Source organism: Rattus norvegicus, chromosome 5 (assembly GCF_021556685.1).
Source record: "Rattus norvegicus strain SHRSP/BbbUtx chromosome 5, alternate assembly SHRSP_T2T, whole genome shotgun sequence".
Taxonomy (NCBI): domain Eukaryota; kingdom Metazoa; phylum Chordata; class Mammalia; order Rodentia; family Muridae; genus Rattus; species Rattus norvegicus.
Window position 1 is genome coordinate 52,329,323 of NC_141538.1, and position 15,932 is coordinate 52,345,254.

Sequence of the window (15,932 nt, forward strand, 5' to 3'; positions counted from 1 at the left end):
GCAATTTTAGCCATGGTGGTGCGTGCCTGGAATCCCAGCTTGGGAAGACAGAAGCAGAAGTTCTACAACAGTCTTGATGTTCACATGGCCACATAGTTTTGTAGCTAGAACATGTTTATTCTCTTAGGAGTTATGTGAAGTAAAGTTCCTTTGCTTCAAGAGGTTGGGCTTATAATCAGGTATGAACCAGTAATCCTGTGGTTTAGAAAACCTGAGGGAGCCATTTGATGAGCAGGGTAGCATTGGGTGCCTGGTCAGGTGTGATAGGAAGAAAGAGGAATTGCTGTTAAAGAAGCAGTTGCAACTCTTTACTAACTTGTTGGATGCCCAAAACATGAATATGGTATTTTCTCAGTAGCATAAGAGAACGAAATCTCACTGTACTTAATAGAGATCTCTTTTCAGGGTTGTTTACATTCACTCATACACATAATGAAGACATATACACATGGTTGTACATACCACAAATAAACACTTAAAATGGAAACGTTTTATAGCTGAACGAACTTAGAACAGTCTTTCAAGTGCAGTGTGCTCAATTAAGAACCCTAAGACCGGGGATTGGGGTTTTAGCTCAGTGGCACAGCGCTTGCCTAGCAAGCGCAAGGCCCTGGGTTTGGTCCCCAGCTCAAAAAAAAAAAGAACCCTAAGACCGGCTTGGTTACCACTGCCTGGGTAGACCAGCATCACTCCATACTGCAGGACGTATATAATATTGTATATGTTGAGCTCAGGTTCTTAAACTGGAACTTGTTACCACATAAAGAATTGTGTCAATGAATGTGGAGATCATCAAAAGATTTCTGAATATGTAAAGACCAAAAATCAATTCAAAATCAATACATTATGATATTCCTGACAACTCTTACCATCTTGCCACCTGCCACTTTGCTGAAGTCTTTGTTCTGAACACAGGACTTAGGTGTTTTGTCCTGCGAGTACCACCCACTCCTTCACATGTGAGTGACAGTCAGCACGGCCTGAAACACCCCTGCTCATACTTAAGACCATTGTGTGCTGTGAACTGCCTGGTCATGCTTTGCTGCATGTGTACATTGTGGTAATCTTGCAAAAACAACTGGCTTAATTACAGAAAGTGAGGCATTATAATAGTTTATAACAACCCCATCCACATGCACAAAACAACAGCACATTGTGTTAACTTGCCTGCCAGGTTAGCTTGCACGTTACATAATATAAATGGTTATCTTTTACATAAGGGGCCCCTGCCTTCTGTCTAATAAAGGAGGTAAGCTCCTAAAAGAGCAGGTACTAAAGGAGTTGATCATCCTCAGAGGCAGTGTGTGTGTGAGGGTTGAGCTGCTCCTGGGGTAGAGATTGTTCCTGCTCCCTGAGTAGTGTGCCAGGTAAACAGTAGTAACCAAGAAGTTGATGGAAGTCATGATGCCTCTATAGCACTATAGACGTACACCCTCCGTGGTTCTGATGCCTTAGGACAACAGGATGTACATAGTACAGAAGCTGTAGGACTGCAGGAGCAACAAGTTTTTGTTGTGTGTGAGGTGAGATGCACATCAGCTTTGAGCCATGTAAATGATCTGTTCCTCATTTTACTCAAGACAGCACTTCTAGGGGAAGATGGTTTGTGTAACTGCATAGAAAGTAAAGGGGAGAATCTGTGCTTAAGGGGTAGAAGTCACATTTGACCAGCCCTGGAATCCTGTCTGACGTCCTGACGCTCTACACAACATCAGTAAACATGTCTGAGGATCCTTGCCTTCAGTAAACTGTATCTGCTAGCACAGGAAATAAGCAAGACATCTAGTGTTCGCTGAAGTCACTGGGAACATTCCTTTCAGTTTTTAATTCACATTAACCATTGTGTTCCTTACAGCTGTCTCCTGCCCTACGAAACCGATTTACAGAAATATGGTGCCCTCAAAGCACAAAGCGTGAGGACTTAGTTCAAATAATAAATCATAATCTTCGTCCAGGATTGTCTCTAGCCAGAGCGGGTCATAAAGGTAAGTCTGGGTAGTACTGGTTGAAAGGGCTGTTGTTTGGGGAGTAGTAAGTCTGTTATGGAAAAGTAATTGTATGTATAGTTGGTATGTAGTAAAAATAAAAGAAATAGGAGTAAAAAAGTATCTTTTCACATTTTTCTCTTTATTTTTTATGGGTTTTTTTTTTGAATGTTTGCATATTTTACATGTGTTTGGAGACAGACTGAAGTCAGGAACTGTCTTTTGTTCTACCTTACTCATTGATGCAGGGTGTTTTAGTTAACTCATAACACACAGCATGGTTATTACTGTGTCTTCTGAGACTAGGGTCATAGGCAGGACAGCATGCCCACCGAGCACTTCCATGGTGCCAGGGATCTAAACATCGGTCCTTAGTGCTGGGTGACAAGCACTTAAATATTTGAGCCAAATCTCTAACCCTTTTAATTTACAACCTTGACAGATTCGTGTTTTATAAATGAATCTTTTATTCTGTTCTGTTTTCAAATTTCTGTCTTGCTATAAAAACCTTTAAACATAAGGAAATCAGAATAATATTTAAAAACTCCTTTTTTAAAGATTTATCTATCTATCTATTTATTTAATGGATATAAGTACACTGTAGGTCTCTTCAAACACACCAGAAGAGAGCATCAGGTCCCATTACAGATGGTTGTGAGCCACGATGTGATTGCTGGGGATTGAACTCTGCAATAGCAGTCAGTGCTCTTAACCACTGAGCCATCTCTCCAGCCCTTGTTTGGTTTTTCAAGACAACCCTGGCTATCATGGAACTCACTGTGTAGATCAAGCTGGCCTTGAACTCAGTAAGTTCGAACTCAATTAAGTTGCCAATTCTTAAAACATCAAGTCTGTCCATTTTTTAAAACTTTGTATTGCTTTAATAATATAGGTTTTAATTTTGGACATCAAGTGGACTAAATTGGGACTCTTAAATTTTGTTATACATACATACATACATACATACATACATACATACATACATACATGCAGCACTTTACAGACCTTTTCCTTTTAATAGAGAAAGCAAGAATATGTGCTTCTTTGGGATTGTCATCTATGGACATGCTTTGCTTTTAAAACAGACCCTAGGAACTGGACAGGGTGTAAGATTCACCTCCATATCACCTGCTCTCACCCTGCTGTTTCAGGAGAAACTGGCAGTTGTAGTCACCCAACAGCAGCATGCTTTCTTAAAGACTAAAGCCATGGAGCGTAGAGAGAGTAAGACAGACACACACAATTCCATCTGGCAACGATGATAACAATGTAAAATCCTTGGCTAGGTAGCCCAGGCTAGCTTCACACTCATGATCCTTCTGCCTCGGTCTTTGAAACACTAGAATAAGATGATGTTTCACTATTCTTGGCTTATTCTTCATTTTCAAATGTTTACTATTCATTGCAGAAGCTTCCTAGAGAGCTTTCTACATTTTATTCATTATGCTGTGGCTCTTTGTGAACTGCTTAAGGATGTTGTTTGTCTTCAGTTATTTTATGATTAAAAAGTTTGAATCTGAGACAATTTTGTGTGAAGCCTCACTCCATTTGTTAAATGGGTTAATAGCTAGATTAGAAATTCAGAGATAAATGAAAGAGCTGAACTAATGCCACCAGGGTAGGAGTATCCATTACAGTAGAAAGAGTGCTGACATATGTTCTTAGGTCATGGTGAACTTTACAAATTGGAAATACATGTAACCTCCTGCCATAGTTTGCTCTTTATTGCTACGGTAAACACTAGAAGAAACTTGAGAAAGACAGACCGTATTTGGTTCATCCCTCTACATCACAGTATATCATGTAGATAACCAGGCAGGAAATCAAGGAAGGAGCTCTGAAGAGGGAACTGACCGAGAGGGTATAGGAGAATAGAAAGGAACACTGCTTACTGGTTTGTTCCTTGTGGCGTATTCCCGCCTATGATCTTACACACTCGACAGATGGCACTGCCCATAGTAGGCTGGTGTTTGCCCGCCCACATAAATCAAGAAAATGATTTGGTAGACTTACCCACAGACCAACCTGATGGAGGCAGTTGAGACTCCTTTTTTTAAACTGACTCCAACTTGAGTTGAGTTGAGGGTGGGTAGAGGGGGCACCAACCAGCACATCTATCAAACTTTGGAGCTAGCAACAGTACAGAGAAGCCGATCAGTTGTTTTCTCAAGCAATTCCTTGTTTTCTTGAGTCAAGAATGCTTATTTACAATAAAAAGTCAATGCAGAAGTCGTTTGTGTTTTCCTAATGTTACTGTGGAATAACTTCATAGTAACTTGTTTTGGGGGCGGGTGGCTTGTCATTTAGGTCCGTCCTCCTGCACTCAGCACATAGTGTAGACTGTCTTGACCCTTAGGCTTGTCCTGCCGCAGCCCCTCAGTGCTAGAGTTACGTGTACATGCTGTTCCAGATGCTTTCTTCCTGGGTTTTTTCAGGGCAGCTTCTTAGTTGTGGCTTTATTTTTTGTTGTAATTTAATGGATGAGTGCTCCTCCTGACCTCGTGGTAATGTAGTAAGAACTACTGACTTTGGAAACAGAGCTTTAGTGCACATACACAAGATTTTTTTATATAAGCTGAGATGGATGCACAGAGACCTTGCCTCCTTACTGTTCTGGGATGTTTTGTAGAAAACAAATTATTTTTGCTTCATTTTAAGGAGCTGACATAGCTGAGGTGATGCTGGATTTCATTACTTGGCTGACCCACCAGGAGTTTGGACGAAAGTGTGTGGTCAGTATCAGAGATATTCTGTCCTGGGTTAACTTCATGAACACAATGGCGGAGGAAGCTGCTGTGAAAAGGCTAGAGACCATCTCTACTGTGACGTCTTTTGTCCATGCTGCATGCCTGGTGTACATAGATGGCATAGGTTCTGGTATGTTTTCTCTTGGGGACAGTAGGCTTGACAGGTAGAGGAAAGTTGTGAAAGGAAGCAAAACCAGAACCAGATCATATATTTTCAGAATCATTTTAATTGTATACTTCTAACACTCCTCATGCTTTTGAAAAAAAGCCAGTGAGAAAGGAATTTGTCACCAGATTGATACTGTGAGTTTGATCCCTGAAACCCACATTGTAGGAGAAGAGAACTGTCTCCCACAAGTTGTCCTCTGGCCTTCATACACGGGTGGGGCACATGTGTACACCTTCCTGCCCCACAGTAAACACACTCACAATAACTAAATAAAGGAGCTGAATCTTCATTTGAGCTTGTGCTAGGTTGACAGCAGTTTATCCCTGAAGATGCTTTATTGGTGGTGGATAGATTTTCAAGACTGAGGTGTGCATTCTTCCCTTCTTCCTCAGGGTGTGCTACAGTGTAAGCTGCATTTAGCCTGTAGTTCTGCTGAGGCCTTTTCCTCAGCAAAGTGTTGAGCTCTTCCTAATTACAGTGGGTTTGATGATGCTAACTCCTTCATGACCCAATTCTCCTTTATAGGGGTAACTTCCTCTGGATTTGGTACAGCCCTCTTGGCTCGTGAAGAGTGTCTGAAATTCCTAATAAAGAAACTTTCCAAGGTAGTCCGACTGACAGAACGTCAGAAAGATGAGTTGAAGATTTATGATAGACTTAAACACAAAGAATTCACTAGCGTAGATGACCTTTGGGGAGTTCATCCATTCTTTATACCAAGAGGTAAGAGTAGTTTAAAATAAATTAATATTCCCCTCCTGTAGCTTATAGAAGTACTTCTGTTATGACTTAGTTTTGTGTGTGTCTCTCAGGATTATCTCTATCTAAACCCACTAAGGCTAGCAAGCCTATAAACAAGCCCTGCTGTTTTATAATGCATTTTAACTATAAATCCTATTCTGTTTTTTACAAAGACAGCTTTTGAACCCTAAGAGCCGGTCGTTGGTCTGTCTTCCTCTCAATGGCAGCCGCTATGGCCTGGCAGGTGGAAAAACTCTAAAAATGTCTGTTGATTGAATTGAGTAGATAAATTAGTGGTTAAATGAGGAATACAGTGTCGAAGACAATAGAGTTCACTTCTCCCACTCACTAAATTGCCTCTGCCAAATATTTATTAATTTGTGGTGCTAGGATTGAACCTAGGGCCTCTGGTCTGATTGTCCACCCCCTATGGCACTCTTGATTCTTATGCTGTTGCTCCCATGTCAGGGTCATCTGTTGTCTAGTGCTGTCTTCTCTGAGCAGTAACTATGGAGCACATGAAACATGGAGAAGCACAGTGACAGTCAGGGAAATACCCGCTCCTGAACACCGGTTCTACTAATGTGGTGTCAGCACATCAACCTAGTTTGTGGTGGTTTATACTAGGCACAATTGAGAAAAATTGGTTATGGGCTTCAAAATTCCTGTAAGGCATTTTATAAATTCAAAAGCAGCAGACTGATGGTGACTTACGTCTGACTTTGCTCTTCTTTACTTAAGGACCTGTCCTGAATGGGCACACTATTGCTGACTATGCACTCAGTGCAGGTACCACAGCTATGAATGCCCAGAGGCTCCTCAGAGCTGCTAAACTGAACAAACCCATTCTCCTGGAGGGTTCACCTGGTGTTGGCAAAACAAGTTTGGTGGCTGCGTTAGCAAAGGCCTCAGGAAATACCCTGGTTCGAATCAACTTGTCAGAACAGACGGTAAGCTTAGGTGTCTTAAAATGCACGTGAGATGCAGAAAGGGAAGATTGTCTGTAGCTGCTTACAGAGTTTGCTGACAGAAGTCAGGATTCTCAGCACCAAAAGCCTGTCATGGTGATATCAGAAGCATCCAGCTAAGTCCTGCACTCCTCAGAGGTGACACCTGCAATATTACTCTTTCATTTAGATGTCTTATTTCTAGTTTTCTTTTGACAAAGGACTACTCATTTTGGTGTGTCATGTGTCATTTAAATTTCTTCTTCTTTCTCAGAAACCTTAGAAGTAAAGTAAGGTTTTAAAAAAGTCTCATTAAATGTGGAACAGAAATGAGAAATTGATGGGGTCTGGGAGCACAGCCTAGGCATTGTTCTGCTTTGCTCATGTCTGTGCTGGAGCTTACCATTTCATCTCCAAGAAGAACTAATAATGTAATAATCTGAGCATCTGCCGAAGCAGGTTGCTATTAGGAGCATTCTTACCAGAATTGGGGGGGCTTAAGGGGGGCCATGCTTGTGCTCCTGCTAAAGAGTATCAGGAGTGGTTGGGACGTCTGGATTCAATTTCCACCACTCCAGGAAAACGGAGGGCAGGAGTACTGTGTGAGGTCTACACAGGCCTTTATCATTTCAGGGTTAGGAGTTTAGGTTCCAGTAGATTTGGTTGTCTGTGAGGTGTTTGTTTTGTTTTTTGGTAATGGTGTGGCCTTTGTTGCAGGATATAACTGATCTGTTTGGAGCGGACCTACCTGTTGAGGGTGGCAAAGGTGGAGAGTTTGCCTGGTGTGATGGCCCCTTGCTGGCAGCTTTGAAGGCAGGCCATTGGGTTGTGTTGGATGAGGTGAGCATCAGTGCTGAGACGGGATTACAGATCGGTGAGAAGGCAGTAGTAACACCAGGCATTTTAGTGGAGGAGCTCATGACAAGGACAGACAAGACTAATAAAAAGATCCTTTCATTTCGTTGCCAGTCAGAAATTACTTGTCAAGAGTATGAAGGGCACTTCATGTGGTATTCCCTAATCCACTGGCATTCCTCACCAGAATCTATTTCAGATTGAATTTTCACCAGAGAAAAACTATACCTTGGCTGGAGAGATGACTCATTGATTAAATACATTGGCTGCTCTTCCATAGGTCTTGAGTTTAATTCCCAGCAACCACATGGTAGGTAGGTCACACCCGTCTATAATAGGATCTGATTAATTCAGAAAGTGTCTGGAAGGATCACACCAGTGAAAGTGCTAAACAGAAGAAATGATGTGGATGGCAGCTTTACTGACACAGACACCCTCCCTCCCTGGTGCTGGATGACAAGAGGGTTCTGTGAGAATCAACCAACCGAGCTGCCGCCTACCGCTCAGAGCAGATACCATGGGGTGATAGCTACCCCTGGTTCTAGTGGGGACCAAGTCAGAGTATCTCTTACACAGCAAAAGAGAAAGCTTAGCTTTATGCTAAAGGCCACAGTGACTGTATTTGAACTTGCATCAGGGGTTGCAGGTCATTCTGGGCTTGAATACCCACTTATAGCAACTTTCTATTTGGGGGCTTTAAAAAAACAAGAGAGGAGTTTTCCATGCTTGTAGAAATATGACGAGGTTCTGGTAGAATTAGCTCAGATGATTGCATTTTATTGACTTACAATCTTCCAGTTGATTTTTTTCAGTGTATCTGAAGAGCATCAATCTCTTAGCTCCATGAGCTCCATCTCAGCCTCAGAAGGCCTGGTTAGTTAGCTCTTCCCATTGTTTATGTCCTTGATCACAAAACTGTGGCTGACAGTTTGCTGTAGGATTTTCCAGTGTTGTTAGAGAGACCAGTGTAAGTTCATTATTCCCACGATGAATCGTGTGCAGAGGTTTTTAAAGCTTTTTAAGAATTTTAGTCTGTAGTTCTCCTTATCTTACTTAAAAACGTATACAAGGGGTTGGATGGATGGCTGTTGGTTATGAACACTCCTTGCTCCGTCAGAGCTCTGCGGTTCAGTTTCCAGTCTTTATATTAGTAGTCACAGCCATCTATAACTTCATTTCCAGGGTCTGAGAGCTTCTGACTTCAGCATTCACCAGGCACATAAGTGGCTGGCCCACACGCATGCACACACGGGAGAAACTGCTAATCCACATAAAATAGACAATTCTTTAAAAAAGCAAGCCATATACAGGCCCTAATTGATGAATATTTATAAAAATTTTATAGTATAATTTTAATTTATATATAAAAAATAAACCCTGAATCTCTTGCAATATATAAGAAATAAAATTTGAGTTTCTCTCCCTTCAAAAACACCTGTTTTACTTTGTTACCCATAATTATTTTCTTTTCTTTTCTTTTTTTTTTTTTTGTTCTAGTTGTACAGTGAAACAATGAAATGATATTTGCGCTTTCTCTCCCAAATAGCTTAACTTGGCTTCTCAGTCCATACTGGAAGGACTCAATGCTTGTTTTGATCACCGAGGAGAAATCTATGTACCAGAGCTAGGCATGAGCTTTCAAGTTCAGCATGAGAAGACCAGGATTTTTGGTTGTCAAAATCCCTTTAGACAAGGAGGTGGAAGGAAGGGCTTGCCCAAGTCTTTCCTTAACAGATTCACTCAGGTGAGATCCGTGCTGCTCTAGAAACCCACGCCACTGTTAGCATGCCTACTGTCTGTGTATGTATGTAATTGATGACCTGCTGGATAGCCTCCTAAAAAGGAGACTGTCTTCCCTGTCTTTATCCTGTTTCTGCTGTGACCTGGAGATCTGGTGTATTATCATTTAGAAGACAGATTACTGCCCCTTTAAGGACTTCATTAATACACTTTGGCATAGAGGCTGGTCATTAAATTCAAGGGACAAAATTTCATTACAAGTTTTGTAGTGAAAGTAATGTATTTTAGTTTTTAGAGTGTGAAAGTAGAAAACTGGCTTAGTGACACACACCTTTAATCTCCACACTCAGGAAGCAAAGGCAGGTTGACCTCTTTGTCACTTTTGAGGCCAACATGGTCTACATAATGAGCTCCAGTACCCCCAGATCTACATAATGAGACCCTGTCTCAAAAAAAACCCAGCAACTGCTATCCACTATCCCTTCATCTATCATTAGTAAAATCAGAAATACGTTAAACCTTCATTCATTTTTGCAAAGGGATGTGTGTATACACCTTGTTTTAATTGGTATTTTTCATCTTGGCTAACTTGGAATTTTGAAGTGCCTACAGATGTTAGCTCTAATATCCCTATTCATTGATGATTAATAATTTTCTGAGTTTCATTTAATAATGTTTACTGTGCTAGCCAAGTGGCTCACCAGTTCAGAGCTGGTCACTCTTGGAGGGGACGCTGGTTTGATTCCCAGCACAGGTGTTCATGCTCACAGCCACCTGTAACTCCCATCCCAGAGGATCTGACACCTCCTCTGACCTCTGTAGGTATCAGGTACACACATGATATACATACATGCGTACATACATACATATGTACATACATACGTACATGAGGCAAAACACTAACACAAAATAGTACTTTAAAGAAGAATGTTTATTATTAAAATTGTCAAATACTGGAAAGTTTGATGAATTTGTAGTGATCGTGTTTTTACTATCCATCTGAATCTGAAGGTATTCAAGAGTACCTGTAGGAAATTGCTGAAAACAGTGGAGTTTAAAAGAGAAAATTGCACACGCCTCTTCAGCTTACTAGATATAGCCTGAAAGCCAAGCCCACTTTGTGTATTTGAAAATTCTATAATTCTTCATTGTAAGAAATTTCTAAAACTCAATTATTAGTGTTTAGTATTAAGTAGAAATAGCACATAGCATGGTACAGTAGTCATTTTCTAGAAAAGCATTGATACTGTGTAATGTTTGGATTTTATAGGTCTTTGTGGATCCCCTTACAGTAGTTGACATGGAGTTCATTGCCAGTACCTTGTTTCCAGCCATTGACAGAAATATTGTTAAGAAAATGGTGGCTTTCAATAACCATGTAAGTACCAATTTGTATTTTCCTGGCTCTTTTGAACCAGCATTTCCTCAGTGCAAGACTCTTCCAAATTAGCAGTCTGACAAAAGGAACTTACTGAATCAGTATGTCCATGTTGGGACGTTTGCTGCCCTTTGGTAGCTAGATCCTTTCTATATTGTAGGGTAGAGTAGTAATGCTCATGATGTCTTCTTGGCATTTGGAGGTCTAGGTTAAGAGGAACCATTTGAATCAAACCTATAATTTCCACTGTAGATCCATTTGAATCAAACCTATAATTTCCACTGTAGATCCCATATGTAATATAATGTTAGAACATAGTACATTTCCTGATAGGACATGCTTTTCAATAAGAATGTTTTATTTCTAGATTGATCATGAAGTGACTGTTGAGAAGAAATGGGGACAAAAAGGGGGGCCCTGGGAGTTCAACCTCCGAGACCTTTTCCGCTGGTGTCAGTTGATGCTGGTTGACCAATCTCCTGGCTGCTATGATCCTGGTCAGCATGTATTCCTAATTTATGGTGAAAGAATGAGAACCAGGGAGGACAAAGAGAAAGTGAGTCTCGTGCTTCTTCATTTATCTTTCTTTGTAAAAAAGCAATTCCCTCTTAATATATCAAGAATCATCTCACAAAAACACCAACACACTTGGAAATTCAGAAGTTGCTAGAACAAATGAAGCATCCTCCTTTCCTAGCAGAGTTTGAATCTCAACAATTTCTTTTATGTCTATAATTCCCCATAGCCACAAACCTTAGACCAGAATTGCCAGAACTTCCTTGGTTTTAATGTGTTTTATCCAGAAAGTATAGGTAGATATAAAAGAGAGGATAATTTGTATCTCAATGAGGTAAGACTACATATTTGTAAAAAGAACATGACAATAGAGTTTATAGCTTATAGAGTTCTGTCATGTGTGCTTCTGTTTCCTAAAGGATTTTTCTGTGTTGTCCAAGGCTGATCAAAAATGTCTGGATTCATGTAATCTTCCCACTTCAGCCTCCTCTGCCAAAATTACAGGCATGTCCCACCATACCTCGTTCTGCATTTGAGTTTGTGGTAGACTTAACTCATTAAATCTTAACACAGATGTGGATAGGAACTGCCGTCATGACCTTTTGAAAGAGGAGCCGTGTGTCAATCACAGAGTCTTGGAGGTAGCATCAGCTGTTGGTAGGGTGAGCAATAGTGAGTTTTTATTTGTCTCTGCCAGAACAGTAGGGAAAGAGGCAAGCTTTGGTGTGAGCTGTCTGCCAAGTTCCTGAAGCTGGAGACAAGACAGCGATACCTTGTTCATTCCTCTTAAGATTGCACTTACCCCATTCTACAGTGATTGAGTTTCCCTTAACTTTTATTTTCTGACTTTTGTGTACAATTATAAGAATATTGGTACTTTTCAACTTGATATAATTTTGAGGGTGATTCTAACTTTTCCTCTTGCTGTGTGCTACTTAGTATTTTAATACCCTCTACCCATCTCCCACCTTAGGCTTTAAAAAGCAGTCAGTTGTTGAGTAGTTGCTAAAGAAAGTTTCTAAAAGCAGGGTTTTAGAGAGTCCTTATTATTGATTAGATGACTAATTTATAAAGTAGAAATAATAGTTATTCTGTGGATATAAAGGGCCTTGCCTGTTTCTAATGTAGTTAGAATGGCTGCCACATTTTTCCTCATAATCTTCTGGTTAGCACCGACATTTTTATGACATGAAAGCAAATGTTTTGTCTTGAGATTTGCCATAGTGCCCATGACTTCATTTTAATTTATCATATAATTTTACTGTAATTACAAGTAACTTGAAGTCATGTAACTACTATATAGTTTTAATTTTATGTGTATGGATGCTTTGCCTGCATGTATGTGCATGCCTGGTACCCACCAAGGCTAGAAGAGGGCGTTGTTTTCCCTGTAACTGAAGGTACAGACAGTTATGAGCTGCCCTGTGGATACTGTAACTCAAACTGGGGTCTTCTTGAAGAACAGCCAATGATCTTAACCCCGAGCCATCCGTCCAGCCACATTGCTCTGTTCGTGAGCTCATAACTTGTTAATACAGTTTATGTTTAACGTCTTTTTGTTTGGATTTTAACACTCGGTCTTGATGTACCCTAGGCTGAACTAGCACTGACTATGTAGCCCAGACTTGTCATTAACCTGTGCTCTTCCTGCCTTACCCTTCCAGTACTGTGATTATAGGTCTATGCTACAGTGCCCAGTCTTATCCTGTGATATATCTAAGAGAAAAATTCAAAGGCATAGGAAACATTTGCTAGTATTGTCTTAAGTTTTGTGACTAGTTGCTCTGCTTATTCTCTGGGACCATCCGTTTCATCATCGTGTAAGACTTGATAATGTTTTATAATGATTTATATTCTCAATGCGTTATCTTCCTTTAGGTTATCACTGTGTTTAAGGATGTGTTTGCTTCCAACTCCATGCCATACATAGGAACTAGACTATTTCATATCACTCCCTATGATGTTCAGGTAAACAGACTGGAATAATTCTTTTCCCTATGACAATTTTCCGTGGCTTCTATGTCGCTACATATGACTTCTGTGTTTTCTTCAGATTGGCTACTCAGTCCTTTCTCGCAGCAGCTATGTTCCTCACCCATCCCGCCGGCCCCTGTCACTCCTCCACCAGTCATTGCAGTCTCTGGAACCCATCATGAAGTGTGTGCAGATGAGTTGGATGGTCATCCTTGTGGGGCCAGCCTCTGTGGGCAAGACCAGCCTGGTCCAGCTTCTGGCACACCTTACTGGCCATACCTTAAAGATCATGGCTATGAATAGTGCAATGGATACTACTGAGCTTCTAGGTGGATTTGAGCAGGTACCTGGATATTCTTTTACATTGACAGGCGTAACATACTATAACTTGTGGTCTGGCCATGGGGGCTTCTGCACTGGTGATGACTGTGTGCAGCAGTATCCTCTCACCGAGGCCAATCGCTTTGGTGTGCTCTGGAAATTTCAGGTTGATATCATCCGACCTTGGAGGCTACTGCTTGAGAAGGTGGAGCGTGCTGTCAGGGTCCTGTTAAGGGATAGTCTTCTTATCAATGCTGATGACACGGAAGTAGTGTTGCGAGCCTGGAGCCATTTCCTTCTGACATACAGACCCAAATGTCTCGGTGAAGATGGTAAAGGTGTCACCATAGAGATTGTAAACAAACTGGAAGCAGTATTGCTGCTTCTGCAGCGACTCAATAATAAGATCAACTCCTACTCCAAAGCAGGTATGAGCATATGAGGGTGTGGCATGCACTCCGCATTGCCATACTGTTGGCTGCTTTAGGGACATGTTAGAGAAGCATGCCACACTTCTGACCTATGTGCTGACTACTCCTCAGAACTCGATGCTTGCTTCTAAAGTGAATGCAGGTCAGGTTTTGTTTTCTTTAACTCATTTCCTCACAACGTGAACTTTTTCATTTTTCTTTTAAATTTGATCCAATGTTAGACATTGATTTTCAGTTGTGAAGTACTGCATTATATTATATTATTGATTGTTATATTTAGACTTTTCTTGATAAGTAATAAGTTCCCTATGGATTATCTTAATCCTAAGATGATTTGTAAGCTTTTCAGGGCTGGAGAGGGGGAACATTTTCTCCTGTGACATGACCCTGAGGCGTCTTGTTTGCTGAGGGTTCTCTTTAGGCCGGAGGTAACTGAGAAGAGTCCCAGGCACACTCCAGCCCAGTGATTGCTGCTTTTTCTCTGGGCAGATGACTTCATGGATGTGCAGAGTTACTTAGACACAGGCTCATCGGCCTCATTCAGGGCTTTGGGTCCTCTGAGAAGCCCCTCCTTTCAAGTATCCTGCTGCTCTTTCTAGTTGCCCCTCCTGCCTTGCCTCAGTTAGATGCCAGGCTTCCCACCCCTCTTCTGTACACCCTACAAAAGCAATTTTAGGACTCCATCTTGGTTTTTACCTTCCTGCTCTCAGGTACACAGCATTGTGCTGCCTCTTGGTCTCTCGTGTTTTCTTCCCAGTTTTCAAGTTAGAAATGGGAACTTAAGTATATTCTCGTGTGTAATGAATTATTTAGACACCCAGTCCTGGTATTTTATTTATAAGCTGTAAGCATAGAGTGAGCAGGTAGTGAGCTATTCTAACTTACATCCCAGCCATATGTCCCTTGTTACTTATTTGAGTCTTGCCTGGTTATTTCTGCTCCGTCAGCCTGCACTTGGAGCCCATTTCTCCTGGCTGCGTGCTCATGATTCATCTCTACTCATGGTAGTCTCCTCCTTTCTCTGTCTCCTTTTTCCATCTCACCTGATCACTCCTCAGACCCCTCATTCAATCCTCAAGACCCGCCTTTCTCTCTACCAGCTAACCACAGACTCTAGCCTTCTATTAACCAATTAACTTTAAATTGGGGAGCCGGGCTTATATAGCATCACTTCATGTACACGAGGCGCTTGTTGGGGATAGACTATAAAGTATTTATGTGATACATCTATAGATTAATGGATGGGTAGATTTTAGTGCCAATAAGTCTACAATGCCAGTTTAGAGCTCTTTAATATAAAATTATAATGGGTGAGAGAAAGTAAAATTATTCATCAGAATTAACTCCAAGTAGGTAGCTATTAAATTGTAATTATTGAAAGTGTTTGTATTTGTGCTAAGTATAATTTTATTAGCTGTGTTTAAACAAGTGTTGGGATTTGGGGTTATCCTGGCTAGGAGACTGAAGTGCCTTGCTTTAACATTGAGTACCTGATGCTTATTCTTGTCTGTGACATTGCAGACTTTGCCAAACTTGTGGAAGATTTCCGAACTTTTGGGGTAAAGCTTCTGCAGTCAACCAGTGGCCGGAGTCATGGCAGCTTTGAGTGGGTTGACAGCATGTTAGTCCAGGCCCTAAAGTCTGGTGATTGGCTTCTGATGGACAATGTCAATTTCTGCAAGTAAGAACTGTTATGTATGATAACGAGTGGGTATGACTGAAACTTGGCTTGTGTTTATTAATTGTAAAGACTCAACTGAGGCTGTATTTTTAACCTATTGGCTTTCTCACCTAGTGTGGCATCTCCAGCCATTCTTAGACTATCCTACAGTGAACAGTCTAAGTTGGTCATTAGTTGACTGAAGTAAAGGCTAACAAAATTGGATTGCTTCCTATTAACATCATCGATCTCTTGTTATGGTCATTTTAAATGCAAGAACTGATAAAGGCAAACATTGGTAAATACATTTGACTAATGACCACAATCCTTATTATTTTCTATCCCACCATGAGAAAATAGACAAGTAGAAGATTGCTACAATAAGAAGCTATTTTTAAGTGGTGGCTTCTATTCTTGGAAGTTTTTTCTGGATGTTTTTCATTCGAAATCCAGTTACCTTCAAGTATA

The 15,932-nt window shown here is 40.9% G+C and overlaps 1 protein-coding gene across 3 annotated transcripts in view; it reads left to right on the forward strand.

Annotated features, from left to right (window-relative positions):
- The window catches only part of Mdn1 (midasin AAA ATPase 1), a 130,536-nt gene that overhangs the window by 49,113 nt on the left and 65,491 nt on the right, over positions 1–15,932 (forward strand). For all 3 annotated transcript variants that reach the window (XR_015619800.1, XM_087549665.1, NM_001427015.1), the window contains 12 exon segments: positions 1,856–1,985; positions 4,644–4,862; positions 5,427–5,624; positions 6,384–6,592; positions 7,307–7,429; positions 8,991–9,188; positions 10,455–10,562; positions 10,930–11,118; positions 12,957–13,046; positions 13,132–13,395; positions 13,540–13,801; positions 15,326–15,485. Coding sequence is in view for 2 of the 3 variants with exons in the window: in XM_087549665.1 (XP_087405791.1) it covers positions 1,856–1,985; positions 4,644–4,862; positions 5,427–5,624; positions 6,384–6,592; positions 7,307–7,429; positions 8,991–9,188; positions 10,455–10,562; positions 10,930–11,118; positions 12,957–13,046; positions 13,132–13,395; positions 13,540–13,801; positions 15,326–15,485 (2,150 nt within the window). In the remaining variant the exon portion in view is untranslated.